Source organism: Amblyomma mixtum, chromosome 1 (genome assembly GCF_055824585.1).
Source record: "Amblyomma mixtum isolate Tamu chromosome 1, ASM5582458v1, whole genome shotgun sequence".
NCBI lineage: Eukaryota > Metazoa > Arthropoda > Arachnida > Ixodida > Ixodidae > Amblyomma > Amblyomma mixtum.
The window spans coordinates 249,843,556-249,867,309 of record NC_143012.1 but is presented as its reverse complement, the minus strand read 5'-3'; the positions used below and the strand labels follow the sequence as shown (position 1 = coordinate 249,867,309).

The following is a 23,754-nucleotide window of genomic DNA, read 5'->3' as shown; positions in this document are numbered from 1 at the left end:
TGCCATGGAAGTATTGTTCCTTACAGCTTGCTCAGGTTTATTTCACACGACAGCAAAACAGGACATTGACAAATCCTGTCATCAAACAACTTCAGTATGAAGTTGCAACAGGGCACCATAAAGTTCTGAGAAACATCATTCAGCAGAGATGATGACCCTCCACTGAATCTGCTTTTAAGTATAGACTGGCAGAGGGGTACAGCATAAACGGAAAGTTGCTGCAGCTTTCGGGAAATGCTAGAAGCACACAAAGTTCCTATAAAGCTTCATTCTTTGGGAAAGTACACACATCTGTCACAGAGGCGTGTCCACACATTGCATATACAATCTCACCTCCAAGTACTAGACTTACATTCCAGACATTTGAGGAAAATAACGAGTGACAGACAGTCTCCCATATATACATACACATATGTAGTAGAACAATTCAGAGAAAGGCTACAATTACATAACTGTAGACACTAATTTACATCATTGTCGGAAAGGCCAAGGAAGGATATATAGTCGTCCAGCCAAACACCTAGTCCTTTCATCGGAAATCTTAATGGTTCATGCACAAACTGTTCTAGAATAGTGCAGTGTTCACTTTGTGATGATGAAACTCTGCACTTATGAATTTGCTGCAAGACTGTGGAAAGCCACCAAAAGGACATCAAAACATATGCTGTCAGTTACCGAGTCACAGACTGTGTTGTTCAGTCCCTGTTACAGCTGTAAATTGCATACAATCAGTTTCTTTTATTGCCGGAAACAATGTAGCATTAAGAATGGCAGCAGATTACGTTAAACCCTTCATCGTTACATCAAGACTGTAGAAGCTATGCTGAGGACTTTAACGAGGAAGGCTTCAATGGCTGAACTAGCTAGAGACAACTGTGGACCGCATCCTTATGGTCAAAGGAAATGGCAGAAGATATCACATAGCTTTTACCATATTTCGGATGTAAAGTAAACCACGACCTAAATAATTCTCCATATACTCTAGGCGGTCGGGCTTCCTTAAATAAAATATGAAGCATTTTAAATGGCAGGATTAAATTTAAGAAATTAAAGTACAACTTTGAAAGCGGACAAAAAAATGGCAGGATCGACTACTAAACAGCAACCGAGTCACTTCATGTGTCGCATGCTATCGCGTGACAAACCATGCGGCGGCTTCTTGTCGAATCTCACTCGCTAAAACCCTGGAACCAGCAGTGTTTCGCTCTTGTAAGGCACTTTACTCTCCCAAAACTAAGCTGCTCCAGCTTCTTGTGGAAAGCGAGAGAAAGGGGGGAAAAAAGAAAACAAAAACAAAAGGAACAAAAGTTTCAATCTTTGAAACGAGGGAAAAAAATGCACAAAGTGGTTTGAATGTTGTTGCATCACCACATGACAAAGAAAGCATGAACACCAGGAAAGAATGTGAATATAACATACTAAACAAGGAATAACGCGCAAAGCATAGTGTTGCTATAAATATCTAACCTCTCCTCCACATTCTGCCCTCATGTGAACATCGACACAATGCAAAAAGGGCTGGAGTGAAAAATCCAAGGGAGGGGAGAGTGCCCTTCCTCTTCCCACGACGAGGTTCCTGTGAGAGAATGCCATCAGTGGAGCAGATCCCGTATCTCCTGTTTCTCGGCAGCTTCCAGGTAGGTCTGGCCATCAGGTGTTCTGCCTTCCTTGGACGCACCCTGCGTGTGGGGAGTAACAGCACATGTTAGATAGCAGCAACCACATCATCATCATCATCGTCAGCCTGACTACGCCCACTGCAGGACAAAGGCCTTTCCCATGTCTCTCCAATGTCCTTCGCCAGTTGCGGCCACCGTATTCCTGCAAATTTCTTAATCTCATCCACCCACATAACTTTCTGCCGCCCCCTGCTGCGTTTCTCCTGGAATCCACTCCGTTACCCTTAAGGACCAGCGCTTATCTTGCCTTCGCATTACATGCACCGGCCAAGCCCACTTCTTCCTCTTGATTTCAACTAGGATGCCATTAACCCGTGTTTGTTCTCTCACCCCGCTTCGGATCTCTTAAGTAGTAGGGGAATATGTCTACTTTGGGCAGGTAGTGACAGCTGATCCGGATCATGAGAGGGAAATAACTAGAAGAATAAGAATGGGGTGGAGTGCACATGGCAGGTTCTCTCAGATCGTGAATGGTAGTTTACCAATATCCCCCAAGGGAAAAGTATATAACAGCTGTATCCTACCGGTACTCACCTATGGGGCAGAAACGTGGAGGCTAACAAAGAGGGTTCAGCTTAAGTTAAAGACAACGCAGCGAGCAGCAACCACATTACACTCTTATGTTAACTCACGAGAAACACAAAGTGCCAAGTTCCACTGACCTGAGCGCGCCTTTGGATATCAGATACAACAACTGCACTAAGCTGAAAATGGTGTTGGCAGCAAAGGCTACAAGACCCAAGCCTTTAGCGTACTTACAGGATAGCACTTAAGACAATCTCCCAACCATTAAAGCAGCCGGACTTCAAGATGTCAAATGCAAGGACAGGCACTCGAGGCCAGAGTTGCATTAGTACCACGGCTAGCAATGGAGCAAATTCTGAAGTTTCTTTGACTCAATAGGGCTTCTTTTTAAAGCTACGCTCAACTAAACTTCGTGCAAGCCTATGTAATTGAGTGGAGGGTGGGGCTAAAGCTATGGAATGTAAGCCTGTACAAGCATCAGCCAATAGCACCACACAGCCTCCTCGGAAACTGACGACACCCTCTGAACTTTTGGATCTTCGCATGATAACATAAGATAAAATGAAAAAATATGTGCTGCAAAAGGGCTTTGTGCATCATTATGGTAGAGAAAGGTAAAGAGCAGCCTCAAGCAGAGCACACTAGACCAACTTGTATCGTTCACTTAGCAGATACATGGAGCAGATTTAAATGGTTGTTGGCACGGTCCTTGGTAAATTTCTGGCACAGCATCTTTTTTTTTTTCGGATGAACAGTCCAAGGAGTTCCTTGTGTGAAGCACAAATCATTCGTGCTTCCATTGCGACTAGGGAAACTGTGTTCTACACCGCATTCAAACTATTGTTCCAAGACATATGGGTACGGGGTTTGACTTTCAATGTCTGTTTCGGCTCTCAGCCAGTGAACGAGCCACTCACTAATAGCAGTGCCATCGGCTCTGGAATGCAGCTCAGGCACCGTGCAGGCTTTTGTCCCTGATACAAAGGAGTCCTTTCATGAAGGAAGTAAACGAGTACACTGCCATGACAATCATGCGAACATAGCAGTCATGACTATGAATGCAGGTTGCTGGAAGCCAGGAGATGCTTAAAGCATGCAATCAAAGTGCACAGAGTTGGCAGTGTGGAGTGTTGTATCTTCAGAGACATCTAGCATGGCATCCTGCAACATAGCAGTTAGCTAACAAGCAGCTCCTGCATGCAGGTGCCAACTGCACAAAAGATGAAAATGGTCAGGTATTCCTGGCCATTTCCCAGCAGCGTCAGATGCTCTGAATCATAAGACCTGTAAGCGTTTCGCTGCAAGCATTCGTGAACATGTGTCTCCCTTGTCCACAAGCAAATGTCACTAGAGCCATCAAATGAAGTTCAGTTCAGTACAAGTAGCCGAGAAACAGATGCTGTGCAGAATCTCTCCACAATTAGTTGGCACATGCTGCCCTTCCAGTTTAGCCCTAACATTGAACGGAACTGCATAATCTTGTCCTGGCACCTTTAAAAGATTACAGAGGGTGTGGAGGGCAAAGTGAGGCAGCTTGGAGCAGTGTGAGGAGAAGGGGAAGGTGAAGGAAGCGGCACGTGCCAATCCCGTGATAGTCATACGAGCAGCAGCAAACAGGAAGACAATGAAGGCGTAAACAGATCAGTGCGGTAACATGAGGCCGGAGGAGCAGAAACTTCGGGCGCTGAACTTCCACGCCAGTAGTGATCCTTCCTTTCAGCACTGCTGTCACGTCAAGCGCGCATGTGTGTGTGCTTGCTGCACTGAGTATGAGAGCCAAGAATGGAGTGTGTTGTGCACACTGAACGAAAGGACATGTGCACGTGCCAAGCCAAGGGCATGAACGTCGGGGAAAAGGAAATGGGTAAAGGGAACGTAAAAATTGATTCTATGGTTCTTTCTGAATATGTCGATGTTTGTCCAGCAGCAAAAGAAGCATGCACTGCTGTGATAACTGCACTTAAGCATTTCCTGGCCACTCGATTCAAACTGAAACTGACTTCATGATCATCGTTTTGAAGTGAATGACAGCGCAGCCTGGGCTCACGCAAACTGCACATGGTGGGGTTTAAAGTCCCAAAGAAACACGTAGGCTATGAGGGATGCTGCAGTGGAAGGCGCTCGATTAATTTCCACCACCTGGAATTCTTTAATGTGTGCTGACACTGCACCGCGCAGGGTGATGTTTTTGCACTTCGTCCCGTTTGAAATACAGCCACCCTGACTGGGGATCAAACCAGCTGCCTTGGGGCTGAACACCATAAGCCACTGAGCCACAACAGTGAATCCCTAGCCTCGGGGACCTGCATCCGAAAAACTGGGTCACCGAGCTGCAGTTTATCAACGAAATTGTCTGCCGACGGAGGAATCTGCATTTCATTTTTATTTTTACTTTTCTATCTAATAAAAGCTTCATTACCAGTGAAAGTAGTGTCTTTGTTGTTATGATGTGGTGATCTAGTTATACAACCCAAATTTGATTTGTCTTCAGAATCCCTTTCAGGTACAGCGTATGCGCTGTGAAGCATGCAAGACCGTGAATGAAGCCAAATGAGCTGCTCATCGTTTGCAGCAAGCTGCACAAAACGAGGAGCGATATATTGGCTGAGTGAGCATACAACACCTATGTAAAAGTTGTATGTCTGTCTACTAGCACGGAAGAGCTTCAAGTCAGTTGTGAAGTACAGCACTTGTGAAAGACATACAGTAAAGGTACGTTAATTCGCACTTCAAGGGACCGTGGCAAAATGTACGAATTATCTGAAAGTTTTCGTTATCGAATGACCCCCAAAAAAACTTACAAGAACCGCTTTCATCACAATAAATTTATTTGGTAAAACTGGGCGATGGTTGCTTGCGTCTGAGATGAAAACGATGCGATAACGACTATTTTTTAGCGGTGGAGCTCCATTGCTACTGCATCGCGCACCTCACAAGTGCTAGCAACACGTGTCACAAGGCTCCACCACAGGAACTCTACCGGCATGTGACAAGCGCGCAGTTTCGATGCACTGGAAGAACGGAAGAACTAAGCGGATGGAAACGCTCGGCAGCGCCGAAGTGGCAAGAAAAAGATGGGGACAGAAAAAAAAGAGCAATGAGACGCGCCAGTCAATGCCTGAAACGGCATGTGGCTGGGCTTGTTTGACTAGCTGATGCGAGCTAGCACGAAGCTCATAAAAGCGAAACCGAAACTGTGTGACTGCTCTCGGAGACTGGGCCTTCCTTTCGTCACCATGCCTGCTGTTGCGTGCAGCACGGAATTCAGGTTTGAGTTGGGCTATTTGGGTGATCTCTTACCACGCCGGTCATACTTGGAAACGGCCTCCCTTCGGGAGTCTGTTCAAATTATCCGGTTCAAGACCTGTAGCGTCTCAATTAGCGAGTGTGCACGCAAGAGGCTTACACAGGTGTTGGCCAGGACCGCGTGGGTAGGTTGAATTATCTGGATTTTTGAATTAACGGGGGTTAGAATTAACCAGTCCTTAAAGTCTGGCTGTAGGTCTAGCAATTCGAGAAGTGGAGAGGTAAACTTTCCTCTCGGTGTAGCACATTCTTTTTCAGTTGTTTTTTGGCAGAATATATACCTAATGTTAACAGCGGAATACATCACACTGATGAAAATTTCCTTGCCAGCTTTCAGATTTTCCAAGATGGGCCTCAAGCTTCGTCTGAAGTGCAAGGCTTAGCATCTATGTGGCTCAGGTCATACTTGACTGCTTTCAATATCATTTAAAGTTTCGACTATTTGCAGGCCGCATACCCTTCATTGAAAAAAAGCAGTGCACTAATTTCAGAGTCTCTGAAACTTCAGTCTTCCCGCATCATCACAGTCATGTTCCAAAGAAGCAGCTAGAAAGGAATTGTTTTCCTGCAATATATCTTCGAAAACTAATGAGCAGCTAGTGCCGTGTAGCGTGAAAACCATATCCAAAAATAAACAGCCAAGCATATGGTACACTGTGTTGATGGTTTAGTTTGTGGTGGTTTAACGTCCCAAAGTGACACAGACTATGAGGGATGCCGTAGTGAAGGGTTCCAGAAAGTTCGACCACCCAGGGTTCTTTAGCGCGCACTGACATGGCACAATACATGGGCCTCTAGAATTTCGCCTGCATCGAAATTCGACTGTCGCGGCCGGGATCGATATGTTTAAAGTAAATATTAAAAAGTAAATGAATGGGTTAAATCCCGAATTAGTTTCCCAAGCTGAGCACCAGAATTTATGCCAGACAGCATCAACCGTTTAGCAGTAATGCAACGGGTTCATGGAAGCAGCCTAACTACAAGCTCCCACTGTTTTAATCAAGGGCAATGCATAGCCCATGTGGTTAATGCTAGTTTCGAACTACGATTTCAGACTGATTTTATTCTCCATGTCAGATTATTAGTAGCATCTCAACCTTTACAGTGCACAGAACCTGTTTAAAACATTAATTTCTTCACCAAGACAGTGCTTTTCATGCATCAGTTGATTTGCACCTTCTCGTTACTGCTTTTTGATAGCTTCTAAAAAAGTGCAGTAATGCTACTTTCAAGAAGACATGAATGTCCGCAATTTTTTTCGAGATCTGCAGGTTGAAGGAACCACCCGCTCTATCCACAACATCAAACATAATCTGCTGCAATATGAATTATCTTTGAAGTTTTCCACGGAAAACTCCGTGCCAAATAACTTCTTCACATTGCGCTTTTATCAGTTCTTTTAGAAGAGTTCACCAAATATGCCAAGTTTTCTGCGCGATGAACAAATCACCAGGAGTTCATAATCATCCACTAAGCGGAAGCAAATTTTGCCGCAACATCAAGGACGCAGCGATGTCACTCCTGGATTGGCCAGACCAAGTCTGTTGTTTTTAGCGCAGTTTGAGACTTCTCTGGATAACCACTGGCATTTTGTTCACATTACAGCTGACAGATAGCATAGCTATGCATTTCGCTCTGGTCAATTTGGATAGAGGCTGAACTGCCTCAGAGATCACCAGCAGCAGTGATTGTGAAATGTATCTGCCCTACAAGACGATTACAAAAAGAATGCTTCCTCAACTTTTTCACTCACAAAAGACTGAAAATCACTGGCCGCAGAAAGCAAATATTCAAATAAAGAGGTGTAAAAAACAATGATGTGCATGGATTCTCTCCCAGTGTTGAGTCACTCGGTTGGGATTCAGTCACTGTGGCATGAATCCAATACCCTGCTCCAAACTATGTAAGAAATATTCATAGCATGAGCATTTTTAAGCAAAAAGGAACACAATTTAGAGAGTGCACACATTCTTTTGTGGGTGTTTCCTTTACTACACCAGAAATTCCAGGCTTTTAGAGGACCCAAAAGAAATTTTATGAATCTAAAGGCCTTTTTTTTTTTTATGGTGGTGTAGCGTCCCAAAGCGACTCAGGTTATGAGGGACATAGTAGTGAAGGGCTCCGGAAATTTAGACCACCTGGGGTTCTTTAACGTGCACTGACATCGCACAGCACACGGGCCTCTAGAATTTCAGCTGCCACGGCCGAGATTGAACCCGCGTCTTTTAGGTCAGCAGCAGAGCGCCACAACCACTAGGCCACTGCAGCGGCTCTAGAGGCCTTTGAAAACATCTTTATTATATTCAAGGATTTTCAGGGACCCACACTGACTCTGAGCCTACAGTGCAAAGCAGTTCCCAGTCACCACATAAGGAAATATGCTGCAGGTTCATGATTTATGGAGTTGAACAACAACCCCAAAGGGACTCATGGGCCACGAGGAACACTGCAGTGAAAGACTCCTGATCAATTTCGAGCACCTGGGGTTCTTTAACATGCGCTGACATAAAATAGAACATGGGCATACATACAATGTTATCTTATTGTGCAAAAATCATTTGTTCGGAGAGGAAATCACCTTTCCTCCAGTACTTCCACACCATGACCATGGCACCGAGGAAAACATGTGGCTGATATTTTAGCGGCATAGTATATGAACCTTGCAAATTGCACAGAATTCAAAATTCTGAAACTGTAACTGTTTACTTCTAAAAGAGAAAGCTGCAGGGTAGTTAAAATGCTGTTTTTTTTTTTTTTCGTGCCAATCAAGAGCTGTAGCTTTACTTTGCTTTCTGACACAGACAACCGTTTTATATGCTCTATTTCGCAGTAGACACCTGAGAAAACGGGCTGTGGATATAAATATGTTCATGTACTCTTGACAAGTTGTCACAACAAGGCAGTATTTATGCCGACTGCCTGAAAATTGCTCGTCTTTCAAGAAAGAACAGTCACAGGCCAACTGAATGAATGCCAACTTCACTGGGATGCTCCCAGGGCCAAGAATGGCATTCAGTACGGCTGGACTCACCTTCTCAACCATGAGCTTGACACAGGCAGTGTGGCCTTCCCAAATAGCCGCTAGTAGGGCCGATATTCCATACTTGTCCTTAGCCTGGAAGTGCACCACACAATAACAACATAAGACTTCTCACAGCTTTCACACACTTGATAAGAAACCCGGTTGTGAGAACAGAGCGTTCACAGCTGTGAGATCAGAGTGCATTGATGCATCTAAGACTACTTGAGGTACACATTTGAATGCCTACATACAACACGCTCCCATACCTTGAGTGCTTCGGGTGCCAGCACTATTAGATCAAGAAACAGTTTGTTTGCCTATGACATCCCTTGCACACAGCGACAGCACCAGGAGGAAGCAAACGGCAGCAGACACCAAGCAGAAAAAATTCAGGGGGCACTTTGGCTCTCTAAAGTGGTGCAAGGCGAAAGCCTTTCCTGGCGCACTGTTTGGCAGCGACTGCGAGACTGTCTGTGCTGTACTAGCGCTTTATTTGACTACACAATACAACTACACACTTTGACTGCCGACTTTGACTGCTTCTTTAGCACGACTCTTTCTCTGCTTTGATGAGTTTGGTTGTATCTATGGCTCTGTTTGCAGTAATGAGGTATGTAATGTGGTCACCCACGGACGCCTTACGCCCCCTGTCGGAGCGGACAACAACTATTCTATTAGTAGTCGGCTGCTCCAAAAGGGGGCGTCAGGCGTCTGTGGGTGGCCTCATTACTGTGAATCCGCACACTCTGAAGTCATAACTATTTCGACCAACCGAAAAGCGTGACACCGGTGCTTACAACCTTCTGTCGGCAACGATGAGGCATTTAAGGCTCTCGCTTTAAAATTTGCCAAGCGCTTCCTTCAGATCCTGATCAGGAGGAAATTTTCAGGAGCCACGTAAATTTTTCAGGATCAGGAGGATCAGGAGCCCATGTAAGGCCCCCTCAAAGGTAAGCAAGCCTGCGAAGCTCTCACAGTTGCATTTTGTTTTTATTTATTAGCTTTATGAGGGGCAGCGCCACAGAAGCATCATGCTTACACAAAATTAGGCCGCTGCTTGCTTTGCATTTCTGCTTGCAAATACATTCAAACACTGATATTATGAATTACTGGCTACATCGAACTGTAACAAAATACTTTTGTCAAACAAATCCAAATCTAACTTTATATACCAAACTTGGTTGACCATAAATAGGATATATCGAAATGCCAATGCAGGTGTTGCCTCATTACGCAAGTGACTGGTGGTGATGTCGTAAGTACTTGCGCCAAGGCTCGTGCTTTATATCGCTTGCGCTAACAGCACCACAGAAGATATAGCTGGGTGAACAATAGGTAGCCAGGTGGTCGGCGCCCGGTTGCACCTTTCCTACCTATCAATAGTGCCCCTGAACTAGCAGCACGATCAGATGTAGCATCATTCCAGTGGCCACCCTGTACTCGCACCGACAGTTGCGGAGGTGGTGAAAATGGTGATGGCTTTCGTTCCGGCGTCCCATTTTTCGAGCGACACTGCTGTGATGCGGGGAAGCCACCCTAGCTCACATTTGAACTACCGCTTCCGTGTGCTGCCAGTGCTGTGCAGGGAAGCCAGGCCTTTGGCAGACTAATTTGCCACCTCTGGAATTGCCGCGAGCAGCACAGAAATGGTGCTAAAGCTTCTGAAAATGTCACTCTCAGCCGCCATCTTTTTGTTTACAAAATTTTGCTTCTCCTGCATGAGTTATTGGTGAAATTTTGTATTACAAATTTTACGTTTTTTTTTATCTATTCCCTATAACTAGGCTGGACTGCAGTAGTGGTGAACCCAATGCTCATCTAAAGCAACCAGATCACCAGAAGAAGTCAGTAAGATAAAGACGACTGATGCCGTACATTTGATGAATCCAATTTCTTAAGGAAAGATGTATGTTGGTCAGAGTGGGAGGTGTGTGAATGAACGCCTCTACGATGTGAAGGACAGGCATGGGGGGTTCCTCGATGTGCACCGCAGGAAATGTGAATTAAGTGCAGATCCTTGTGCAGTACTTAGTTCTGGCCCAGGCAAGGCCCCAGTGTGACATTGAATTGTTCACCAATGTATCAGGATTGCACCATCATCACAAAAAAACAACCGCCAACTGGCGCGCGAAATCACTGCGGCAGAGATGGTTGGCTGTTTAGGAGATATCTGTGTACAAGCCACCTATCACACTGTCTTCAAAGGGGTCACAATACTTGCTTTGTCACAGATTATTTTTGCTTGCTACGCATACCGTATTTACTCGCATAATTTGCGCCCTCGCGTAATTTGCGCACCCGTAACTTATTACCCGGATTTATAAAAAAAAACTTTTAACCGCATATTTTGCGCACTTCTGTGCGCGATTGCGCGAAAACGCCAGCATGCACGCGGGAACGCACAAGCAGACCGCATCGATGCGGCGCACTGCCAAGGTCAAGCCAAAGCAAGCCAAGCCAAAGCAATCCCAGCCAAAGCGAAGCCGCGACGCAGTAGTGCTCGTTGTCCATGTCGTTGTGCGTCTGGCGCGTCTATCTCTTTGTGGTTGGTGGCTCGGCTTTGTGCGTAGTGGTTCGACATACGGTTCTTCGGTTGCAATGGGCTACCACAACTATCCGGCGAAATTTAAACTCCAGGTGATTGAATTTGCCGAAGAAAATGGAAATCGTGCCGCTGCCAGGCAGTACAAGCTTAATGAAAGCCACGTGCGGTACTGGCGGAAGCAAAAGGCAGAGCTAATAAATGCAAGCCCGGGAAGGAGAGCATTTCGGGGACCTAAGAAAGGTAAATTCCCCACCGTTGAAGAAGAGCTCGTGCGTTACGTTCGCGAGCATCGGGCTTCCGGGATCGCAGTGTTGTGCGAGATGCTGCAGTTCCAGGCAAGGAAAATCGCACGTGAGGAAGGGATCCCAGCTTCGACGTTCAAAGCAAGCAGGGGGTGGGTGACCCGTTTTATGAGACGCCACCACCTGTCTCTGAGACGGAGGACAACTCTCTGCCAGCGTTTGCCCGCTGACTACGAAGAAAAAGTGGTGGCATTTCACCGTTTCGTGATAGCGCTTCGCAGGACGGAATGTTTCATAATGTCCCAGATCGGGAACGCTGACGAGACGCCACTGACATTCGACATGCCACCCAACATCACGGTGAGCAAAAAGGGAGTTTTGTCTGTTGCCATAAAAACAACCGGCAGCGAAAAGCAACGGTGCACCGTAATGTTGGCAGTGACCGCTGACGGTCGCAAACTACCACCCTTCGTGATATTCTCCGAAAGACGATGCCAAAATTAAAAGTGAAAGGACGCATCCATGTTCGTGTCCACGAAAAAGGGTGGATGAATGAGGCATTAATGCTCGACTGGCTGGACACTGTGTGGGGGAAGCGACCAGGCGCTCTTTTGCGGCTGCCATCGATGTTGGTCCTTGATAGCTTCAAGGGCCATCTAGTCGACAGTGTGAAAGAAAAGTTAAAGGAGATGAAGACCAACCTGGCTGTCATCCCAGGCGGCCTAACATCAGTCCTGCAGCCGTTGGATGTTTCTATTAATAAGCCGTTCAAAGACAACGTGCGGAAGTTGTACGTCGAGTGGATGGCCAGCGGAGAACACGGTCTCACTCCGACTGGGAGAATGAAGAGGCCTCCTTTGGAGACGGTCTGCGAATGGATTCTGGCAGCATGGGACAGGGTCTCTCTCAACATTGTGGAGCACAGCTTCAAAAAAACTGGCCTGTCGAATGCCCTTGACGGAACAGAAGATGACGCGATTTGGGACGCCAGCGACGATGGTGACGACGGCCGCGACGATGTCAGCCATGGCTCGGAATCCAATTTATCTAGCAACGACTCCGACTAGACAAAGTATGTGAATAAAGGAAAGTGTTTTGCTTGTATATGATGCCTCACTTTTTTAGATTATATTGCGTGTTATGTCCTTTTTGCGGGTGAGTTTTTAAGGCATGTTTACGAAATTTTCGCATAATTTGCGCACCCCCTTTTTGAAGCCTTAATTTATGGAAAAAAAGTGCGCAAATTATGCGAGTAAATACGGTATATGATGTCAGGTCACGATTTGGCTATATATTCCACTGTGTGATTCATAATAAATTGTTACAAGTTAGCACTCGCGTGTTATGTTTTTATTTACCATCCTCATCTCGGTGTGTGCTTAAACTTTCATGTCATGTCATACCAACACACCCAAACTGCAACGTTACCGAGCCTCATGGACAGTTTTGTGTGGGAAGAATCAAAGTGCCCATATTAACGAGGCATGACTGTACATGGTGCCATGTTGGTTTATGGCACACCTGATGCAATATGCAATACTAGTTTGGCACCTTCACTGAATTTCAGGTCAGGAACGTACTTCTCTTGCAACATGCAGTAGAGTGGCATTCCTACTTATGTGTGGCAATAATGCAATCTGTATGATTTCCCCCTATATATGGTTTGCCGCAAAAGTACGAAGAAAGCCATCCCGGTATGTCACAGAAGTTGCCGCTTTCATATACACTACACTGCCTCCAAAAGCCACTTCTCATTATCGGTTCTTGCCTTACAATCAAAATTCGAGGTTTTAATTGAGGTACAGTCCCGACCATAACAATAAGGAACATTCTTTGGCGATCACTCTTCTCGCGCCTTGCCGAACAAAAACTATGAAGCACTTTATATAAGTTAGCTCATGCCAGAAACCATCATATCCTCTCTAGGTCACACGCGAAATATTTTCAAATGCTCCTCTATAATACTTCAGCTACACCTGTACATGCTATCCTGTAAGTCAAATATAATGCAGCTGACTAACAGTGTGTAACCAGCACGTGGGAGAGCCGCTAGCTCCAATACTCACGTTGACATCAGCACCCTTGTCTATCAGGTACCTGAGGACATCAGCTTGGCCGTAATCAGCTGCATGATGGAGTGGGGGCCGTCCATCGATAGAGGCATTCACATCCAAGCCCTGGGAAGAAATTAAAACAAACAATCACTGACAATCATGGCTCCGATGTTTTAGTTTGGTTCTTTTGCATATTATAGTGTGAGCAGGTCTATAGGTGCAAAGTGCAATGTGCGGGAAGAAATTTCGATATGCTCTAATGGAGGTGGCAAAGGTGCTTATGTGAGAAACCCAGTTACCTGATTCAGCCCTAAGAAGATTCACAATGAAAGCCTCAATGGGAGGCCATGTCAAAATATTATGACAGTCGGTCAAAAAATTATGCCCGCTTAATGTTTTATGTGAGGTCTCTGAATAAATTCGGAAATTTTCTTATAATGATCAGGTGAAATGCCCTTTGCCCATCGGAATGTTCACAGCCTGAAAATCGCACGAAGTTGTCCCTGTTTACACAGCTATTAGCACACGAAAAAATGTATTGCTGTATCTACAACAGAAAAAAAAAAGGTACAAAAAAGCGACTGAAGTACACATTGGCATGCTTACGTGCTCAGGAGTGGCTAAACATGTAGTACACACCGAAGCTCACCGGCGTTCTCAATGACAAATATGGCGAGCACTTTTTACAAGCTTTTAAGTTTTATGATATTCAAAGAGTTAGCAACGCGCTGCGATCGTATGCCACGACAGAGTTAACTGGACCAACCCAGATGTTTTAAAGAAAAAGCACCGCATTCCGGAACTATCGCAACTAAACGCCGGAACGAAAGCAAGTCAGTTGCCGCCTTCTATCGTAACGGAACGCTTCCTTTCGCTGCAATTCCCTTGCGGCGACCGACCCGCTACAGTTCGCTCATGCAAACAAACAATCTGAAAGTGTTAATTCACAAAATGAAGAATAAGCAAAGAAACATGAATATAACACCCTCAACGCGATAAACCAAAAAAGGAACACATCCGGAAAGAACACAAAAATAAGTGCTATCGCAACTGACTAATTTCTCTTGATGAAGTATGCAGCCGTGTTCGCAAGAGATAAGAACTGCATATACGCGGTAGCAAAACTGTTTTTAACAGCGATATTGGGGGCAGACGATTGATAAATGTGTCAACAGCGTCAGGGCGACAGTTACGCCGAGTAAACCGAGACCGAGGGGTGATACAACATCGGCATTTCCGCTGGAAATACACGCCTTCTGCTCCACGCAATCCTTGACTTGCTCCAGGTCACCGTTCTTGAGGCTCCACAAGAAATCACTCATCTTTAAGGCTTGTACTGACAGCAAAAGGTATTATCACAAGCAGGCTCGGCACGGTTCTTTCAAGTTAAATGCCCACTCATTGAAAAAATTTCTGCTCCCTGTTGCCAACGCCGAAAACCTCTCCACCGCTGTTTTCGAAGCCTCAATGTTTGCAACGAAACTGCGCCTCGCGCTAAAGAGTAATTATCTACACCATATCAATAGTTACCTCACATGCAGTAGAAAGTGAGACACTAAAAGCTATTAAAGAAAAACTGACATGCAAAAAATTAGTGGTTGCCTTCCTCTATATGGTCTTATCTTCTGTATTTTTGTCAGCAATTTAATTTTTTTTTCATGCCGCAAAAGCCTCATAGACTTCCAACCAAACAGATTTCAGAACTTTTTGTTATTGTCGTAAAAATGTTCATGCGTTATTTTAAAGAACCAAGTATAAACTGCATGTATACTTCTTTATTTTCTTGCGATTAAGGAAAAACCGCGAAATTTAAAAACTATTTCGACCCGCACTGCAGTTGAACAAATGGAACGAATGTTCTAGCGCTGCAACCATGCCAGCTACTTAGAAGCTACTGTTTACATCAGTTGGTTATATTAACTCTATGGTTTACATAGGTTCGCAGTAACACCTAGTCTGGGAGACCACAAGGTGTGTCAGCAGTTCACGAGCCCTGGCGAAGGCTATAATATTGGCACCAGAATGGGACAGAGGTTCTGATTTATCTTGATGGCTCCATTTTGATTATCTAACTCACCCTTCCGTGGGGCCGTCCTGCCACAGTATGACTAAAAGATTTCTATTCTATTCGAGTCGGTGCACATCGTGCCAAAATACATGCGCTTTCGAAAAGCATGCAAGCAAAGCAGCCTTTCCAGTGCACGTAACTAGTAAAAAAAGCCAAATTTTGGCGAGCCAGAGCGCCAAGGGTAATCGAGTTTTCTAAATTCTAAAACTGATATGGCTATTACTGACGACCGGCTACAAACCTTTTATTGCAACTGGGTGCCTGACTCTAATAGTTAAAAAGTTAATTATTAAAAAATAAGTTAACCAACTTACTACTTACATCTATCCATTCATCGGTCTTCTTGTGTCTGCCAACACTGGTAATACTATGCGGAAAAAGCCGTTTTTTTTATCTAACAAAAAATATTTTTAATAATTACCTAGTCTTCTCTGAAACATCAGATATATAAGGGCTGGTTATATTCTGAGAATTACTCTGTGACCTGGTTGATGGTGTGAATATGGTCTATTGTCCAGTAGCGTAATGGGAAGCTGGCCTGGTTCCTTCATTGACTGAAGTCTAAAGATACTCATATTCCACTAGCTATTACCTTACTGAATATTATGTCCACAAAGGAGAGTAAGCTGCTCAAGCTGTAGTTTTATAGTCCTTGGCATCACTTTTTGACGAATTAAAATAACGTTAGAGCTCTTCCAAGACTCCGGTGCGCTCGGAGTAGCGAGGCATTGTGTAGGGTGGCAAGTTTTCCTGCCCAATCTTCTCACCGTTCTTCTACAGGTCTGCAGTTACCTGATTCTGGCCAGGCGTATTCCAAATTTTCGTATCTGGTAAGGCTTTCTTTGCTTCCCGAAGACATGTCTGGGCTCAAAAGGGAGTGTAATTTATCGGCTGGAAAAATTCCGTGAGTAATCACAGCAGCGAAATCACGGGAAGTTAGCGTAGGGCCCGGCTCCCATGCAATCCTCGTGAAATGAAACCTGAGCAGAACAGGCACATCAAAACGGGAAGATTTTAGTTTAAGCTAGGTGGCTGAATACCAGCGTACTTAATTTTTACCTCGATGGCGCGGATACGCCTAGCTTTGCGAAAGTGTTTACTGCTAAAATAAATTTGTAAATTGGTTTTTGAGGAAAGGAAATGGCGCAGTATCTGTCTCACATATCTTGGTGGACACATGAACCACGCCGTAATGGAAGGGAGGAAGGTGGGAGTGAAATAAGAAAGAGGTGCCGTAGTTGGGGCCTCCGGAATAATTTCGATCACCTGGTGATCTTTAACGTGCACTGACATCGCGCAGTACACGGGCTCCTTTTGCGTTCCGCCTTCATCGAAATGCGGCCGCCGCAGTCGGGTTCGAACCCGGGTACTCCGGCTCGGTAGACGAGCGGCTTAACCACTGAGCCACCGCGGCGGGTTTGTGGATACTACCTGTATTCATTTAAAGCAGCTATTATTTACAACGCTAGGTGTTAAAGGGCCGCTGACTAGGTTTGCACACTTGGAATAAACAAGACCAGTGCATTTATCACACCTTTGTGACCGTCTGTGCAAAATATTCAAATCCTGCGCGCCATCGAAGGTGGTGAAAATTTCTAATCGAAACTCGTCCAAGCTCTCTGGCGGCAAAGCCAACCTTCTCATTATCTCGGATGGTACCCAAGGCCTTGGTCTATCCAATCATTCACGGGTGGACGACGGGTGAAGTGTAATCATCGGATAATTGCTCTCATTCTTTATGAACCATTCACTTTGGTGCAAGAAACAACATACATAGTTTATTGCCCTGGTCCATTTTTGTCTCTGCGTGGTATGAGCACACTGCTCTTCGTTTATATTTTATTTCATTCATCTCAACCGTCACGGTAGCAGAGTGGTTGGAGCGCTCGGTTATTTAGGCGGAGGACCCGGGTTCAAACCTAGCCGCGGTGAAGGCGAAATGCAAAATTCTCCCTTGTGCTGTGCCATATCGTTGAAGGTCTCCAGATGGTCTGAGTTAATCCGGAGTTCTCCATTACGGCGCCCCTCATATCCTGAGTCACTCCAAGGCGTTACATACCATACCGTATCGTACCGTATCATACGTGCCATACCTGGCTGAAACATGGTTACTAGCGTTAAAAAACCCAAGGGAAAGTGAAAAAATAGCGACTGACACGCATACTTTGTGTTTTTAGAGCTAGTAACTACGTTTCAGCCAGCGAATCAGAAGCACTAACTAGCACGTCTTTCTCTTTAACCATACCATACCATACCATACCATACCATACCATACCATACCATACCATACCATACCATACCATACCATACCATACCATACCATACCATACCATACCATACCATACCATACCATACCTAGTTCATTTCTTCCTATTTACCGCACGAGCTGGAGGACCGGGTCGGCAGAAAGCGGGTCGCGTTTCCGCGCCCACTACGTACCATGAGGCACTGCTCTCTCGAGACTACACGTTCACATCGAAAAGCGCTTGGAAGCACCGCCGTAAATACATCGGGATGTAAGAAATAAAGCAAAAGAAAAAAACTCCACGCCTACGATTTGGCGTACTCCGTGCCTCGCCCTAAAAGTGGAGCAGAAAGATAAATCTATCTTTCGAACGCTTGTCGCTCTGGCGGGTGAGATAAACTGACTCGTAGGGAGCAAGGCAGAGAGAAGCGAGGCCAAATCGCCTGATTGTTATGTCTGTAACACTGCTGCTAATGAGACTTTTTGGAAAATGTTTGCGGCCGTGCGTTCCATGACGATGCCTGACAACCGTATGGCAAATTTTCTGCCTCATGTTGCTGAGGGACCCATTCCTCGCATTATATTTACGCGACAGCGTTAAGCGACCCGTTCAGTGGGGAACCTGGGATAGTTGGTGTTGTAGGCGGTGGGCGTGGAAAAGCCGGATTGGTCGAGAGGGCGGTGACGTCATACATGGAGCTATGGGATTAAAAGTGATTAAAACATGAGAAAACCGGTGATTGGAAGATCGCCACATGATTTAAATGTCGTTAGGACAGGGTAGTATATAACGTAAATTAACTGCGATGAAAAGAAGGTTGGGGTATAATTAGTCGTGAATCAAACCCCCTTGCCTTTGGGTTGCGAGTCAGACACTGAACTCCAAGGCCGCGCAGGCTTTTTTCCACTTATTGCCTTTAGTTTATAAAAAAATACAGACTGAACGAATTGGAAAGGCGTACAGGTTTACAGTCAACTGGTCTCACTGGAAATGGTTCAAGTTTGTCACTTTCTCCACTGCACTTATACAACCTCCAAGGTTTGACGAACATAATTACGAAAATACTGACCAGTGTATCTTGCATGAACATCAGCATGCTGAACATCTTTTCGGGTTTTCCACATGCTGTGTAAACCCTATATATCATTAGCATGCAATACGGCACACCGTCGTCATTCTCGATCGCCAAAAACCGAATTCCATGGGAATCTAAAGAGAAATCTTTCATCCAAGTTCCTTGTAAAACATTTCAAAAGAAAACCTCATCCCAAAAATCTATAAATACATGTTCAGCAGTTTGCGGCTTTCTGCACAAAAGACAATCGACATCCTATATGACAGAGAAATTCCCTTTCCGCCATCCACGTCTTTACGGGGAGAACCTTCGACATGCCGGCTAAAAAAGAAAGTGCCCACAGCAGGCTGTATAGAAAATAGATTTTCTCTCGGGCGAAAAGAGCGCAATGACCTCAGGAGCAAGCAAGGCTACTCGAACGGTCAAAATTGTTTTGGATATTCTATTGAGAATCGAGTACATAAGAAACTTGCTTGGACAATTTCAGGAAAATAACCGTACGTTTTACTAGAGACATGACAAACAGTCGATACAACAAACATTGGAAAAACTCTTGCCTGGCGTATCTGACAAACGGTGCGTAGAAAGGGATCCTACACATCTTGCATGAAGATCAACCGGTTAACAACTTGACTCAAGAATAGATGTGACCAAGGCCGCCAGGGCCTACGCGGTGGAGTAGGTTCGTTCGACTTGTTTTCGCGCAAGATTAATCCCAGATAAACACCGCAAAGATCCTCTGCAGTTTTTGTATATTCATCCTTGAACAGTGCAAAACCTGCAGCACATACCACACATTGCTGAAAATAAAAAAAAAATACATGTGGCTGCGCGAGAAAACAGTGAAATTTGTTCTGCGCCCCATATTTCCGCTTTGTTCCTCAACTCTGTCTGCTATCTCCAATATGGGCCACCGCCCCTGTAGTTTTCTAGTTGGACTTCAAGATACTTCGTAGTCGAATATTAACAAGTCACATTCTCAAATACCCGAGACTTAGTGTCCCAGTCCCATGCCAAAATCCCAAACATTTTCGCTAATTGACAGCACTTGCAGTCTATAACATTAAAAACATCTTGACCTATTTAATACCAAATTAAAGGTTTCCTTGCAAGCACAGAAAATGATAATGTCATGACATATCCTTACAGTCGTACTTCGCATGACTGCTACGCCAAAAACTGAATTATTTGCGAGAACACTTTAACAAAAGGATTCGAAGAGCAATGGCGACAATCAACACTCTTGCCGCACTGAGTGTTGGTCAGGAATCCTCTCCTTAAATACTTTGTTCGAGATTGGCCTGGTGTTGCACATCTTACACGCCATGCGCACGCCCTCCATAAGACGCGAACCAACATTTACGTGCTGTAGTATCGAGGTGACACGTTGTCAGATGCTTTCGCAATTTCTGCTGCCACCCCCGTGCATGCTAGGCGCGTTCCGCTGACTTTTCTCTCCCCATCTGAAAAGCCGCCACACATTCCGTATCTGATGCCCCACGCTGTCAGCAGCCGAATGCTTTGCCTATTCGCAGATAGCTTTGATCGGGATCACAATCGGGATCGGGAGCACAACGGGAGCTGCTAAGATAAAACTTTTTTTTTTTAACTGCGAGAGCATTTATGGGTAGCATTTATGGTCACTTTAGGTGTTCATTGAAGGTTGAACAATGCAGGCGGAGGAGACAGAAAGTGGTAGAGTTTTAATAGTTAAACCGAGTAGACGTACGAAAGCGAGAGAAGTTGAGAGTGAGACGGTCACCTTCAACATCACCCTCCTAATGGCTGCAGCTTGCGGGACACTCCTCCGAATTAATCCGAGCTTACCCGAATTACTCCGAGGCTTCACACAAGATGTTTAGTTGGAACCGTGTTAAGTAGTGCTTTCGCAATGAAATGGTACGGGCGGGAAAGCAGACGTTAGAGGCGCAGGTGAGAGTACAGCTTGAAGATACAAATAAAAGACGTCGCCGAAAAATAAAAAGGCCATGATCAGCCACTCAGAGGCCCGCTTAAAAGTCACGCATGGGGAAGTCGCACATAGAGCTCTCGCATAGAGGAATAGACACGTGCCAGTCATTAATGGGCCTCGGAAGCAACCGACGAACGCGACTACCCGAAACAGCAACTATTCTGCCTAAGCGAAATCTTTTGTCTCGCAGGAAGATGTTCTCGCGTATCAGGCGGAGCGACGTGCACATGAAGCCCCGGATGCAGCTAAGCGGCACATGTGTGAAGTTCTTCAGGTGAAAAGCAATAAGCCGTCACAACATGGTGAAACGGAGAGCGCCAACTCTGGCGACAGCAAGAGCGACGTCACTTGTCTGTCTCGGTATAGTAGCGACACAGAGAGAGAAAAGTTCTTTAACCCCGATTATTAAAGCGGGTTCTTGAAGGGCTGTAGTACGGTCACTCGTATAGTGAGCTCACAGATGCTGTCGCATTTCAAGAAAAACGGCGCAGCGACATCGGCCGCATTTTTCTTTTATCAGCGCGAAGTTGCCTCGGAGCTACATCCAACACCCGCTGTCACCGAGCCAGAAATCTGTAATCTAGACGTCTGCGGCTTTTTGACCGCTAGTTCCGTCTAGCTCAGAGCCACGTATTCTTGCCAGTAAGCGCGCAAGCACTGAAGCAACTACCAGAAAACAGATTCCAGGTTTCACGATACAGTGACACTTAGAATCGGCACTCATGCGTTCGCAAGAAAGCCTGTTTACTTTGTAGTAGTAACGTGCAGTGTAACGCTGTGGCAGAGGAACTTCTCGCGAGTTGTATTCAGGTGTGTGAAGGTTTTCACCCAGTGCTGGCCACATGTTAGAGAACACACATGTTTCACATGTTTTCGTCGAACGTTAGATTTCATGTTAGAGAACGGCTGTACATATACATAATGTACTATAGGCAGGGATGCGAAATAGACAATGGTTTGTAAGACCAAGGTTGCTCTTCCCTGGCAACCTATCGCGACCAATACTTAATTTAGCTGCCACCTGCCACGGTGGGCAGTTTGCTCACAAATAGGTGGGGAGGTTGCCAGCTGCAACCTAGATTGCTTCTCTGGGGATTTATCGTGGATTTTTCGCTCACAATCAATCATGGGCGTCCGTAAGGGGGCGGGGGCAAGGGGGTGGAATTACGGATATTATTTATGCACTAGTTCCTTTTTGGTGCTAACCTACCGCGCCGCCCCCATCCCCGGACGTCGGGGTGCCCTGGAAAAAGTTCTGCGGAAGCCCTTGCAATCAACGATGACGACCGATGAAATCCCACTTGGAGTGAGCTGAGGACGTGTGGTTTCTTATCCCGAAAGCGTCAACCTCATGCCTCATGCGTGATACGTCAACCTCATGCGTGATAACGTAAGCTAGTAGCTCCTACATTTTTCAGCGACAGCTGTATATGGCACACTTTCCAAGTTCGAAGTAACATCGTCGGCCCTGTTACGTCCAACGCTGTACAAAGGGCTCTCACACTGATCTACTGTTAGCCTTGTCCGGCGCCAGATGCCGCCCCTATTCTCGCAAAATGAATCTGATTTCTTCTTCCCGTTTTGGAGTCCACTTCGCTACTCTGAAGAACCACTGCTTTTACATGTTCTCCGCTTTACATGCCCCCCCCCCCCCCCCCCCCCATGTCGTTAGCATATTCGCACCTGCCATGTTCTCCTGTGGACCACGTGAGGTATCTCCAGATTTTGACATCGTCGGTCGCGTGACTAAAGCAGTTGAGTTAGACGGCAAACATAGGTCGCTTGGAAACAGATGAAGATACTGCTATAGCTGCCACTTCCTCGCTTCGGGAGAGGGAGAAAAGTGCGGGAATGCGTCTTCTTTTTTTTTTGTCACCGCAGAACCCCGTTCTCACGCATGGCCTCAGTGTCAATCCGCCGCGAGCAGTGCGATCTCGTCCCCACAGGGCTTCGTCACCGGGAGCAGCAACCAATGGCAGAGGGCCAAATGAAATGATAATGAAGAAAAAACTTAAAAAAATACGGCCCATCACATTACTTTTCAAGAAGATCATACATTCCACCGCACACAACGCAGCTGAGTGGCAGCCCGAGTTCCGTGAAAAGCGGAACACGGGTAGAAAATGAGTTGATGCCCGATTCTATGTCCACTCACATTCCGTGACGAATGGCGGGTGGTGGTGGTGGAAAATATCTTTATTGGTGTGGTTGAAGGAAACTACGGTCTGGGCCCTGGACTAAGGGCTCCAACTTCCGTCGTGGTCGCCGCAGTCCAGGCGACTAGCTGGCTCTGATCAACCAGGTCGGGCTGCGTTGCTTGCGTTGGATTGACCTTCTTAGAAATTAATGTCATGGGCTCTACTTTTGTACAGTTTCCTTTAATTTTTGTTTCTTTTGGCCCTCTGCCATTGGCTGGTGGTCTCTGTGACGTAGCCCTGCGGGGATTACATCACAGTGGTCGAGACAGAAAGATGCCCATGGCGTTGAAGATTGCTGCCTGGCGCTGGAAGCGAACAACAAAGAAGACAGCGTCAATCTCGCGTGGCTCTTTAGGGGAAGTTAACGCCATATTGAAAAACGGGATTAATGGTTGTGGACGCGGCTCGTGTGCATTCCTGTTTACATGGTACCGCTCACATAAACGCACCACATGCCCATGCCGCATTGGTGGGCTTAAAGACTGGCACTGGCGTCGACGAGTGACGGAACACGACAACGCGTTTGACACAGCTGACGAGCTTTATCGGCGCTACTTACGTCCCGGAAAAGAAACTGTGCTGTAGTTGCGCCAAGAAACGGCGGAGCATGGTACTTGTGACACAGCCAGACTGGATGCGGCGGCAGTGCTGCAGCGCCGCGTCCACATCGGCCGTTCCTTCTCTTGGCTGTTTGCTTCCCATCTCCTGTTGCTTTCGTTACGATTGTCTTCACGGCCAAACGAAATGAGAACGAAATTAAATGCTAAAAATAGGGTTCCTGGTCGCTGGATCTATCATGAGACAGCCACAAAACATTGATGG

The 23,754-nt window shown here is 45.8% G+C and overlaps 1 protein-coding gene across 1 annotated transcript; it reads right to left on the bottom strand.

Moving 5' to 3' along the window:
• On the bottom strand, nt 1-14,805 carry LOC149371456 (myotrophin-like). The gene is made up of 4 exons (XM_089565680.1): nt 14,627-14,805; nt 13,386-13,496; nt 8,542-8,625; nt 1-1,679 (listed from the first exon to the last, which is right to left on the bottom strand). Exons 1-4 carry the CDS (start codon nt 14,693-14,695, stop codon nt 1,593-1,595), a joined length of 351 nt encoding a protein of 116 aa, XP_089421806.1. The 5' UTR covers nt 14,696-14,805; the 3' UTR covers nt 1-1,592.
• Between the last annotated feature and the right edge of the window lie 8,949 nt (nt 14,806-23,754).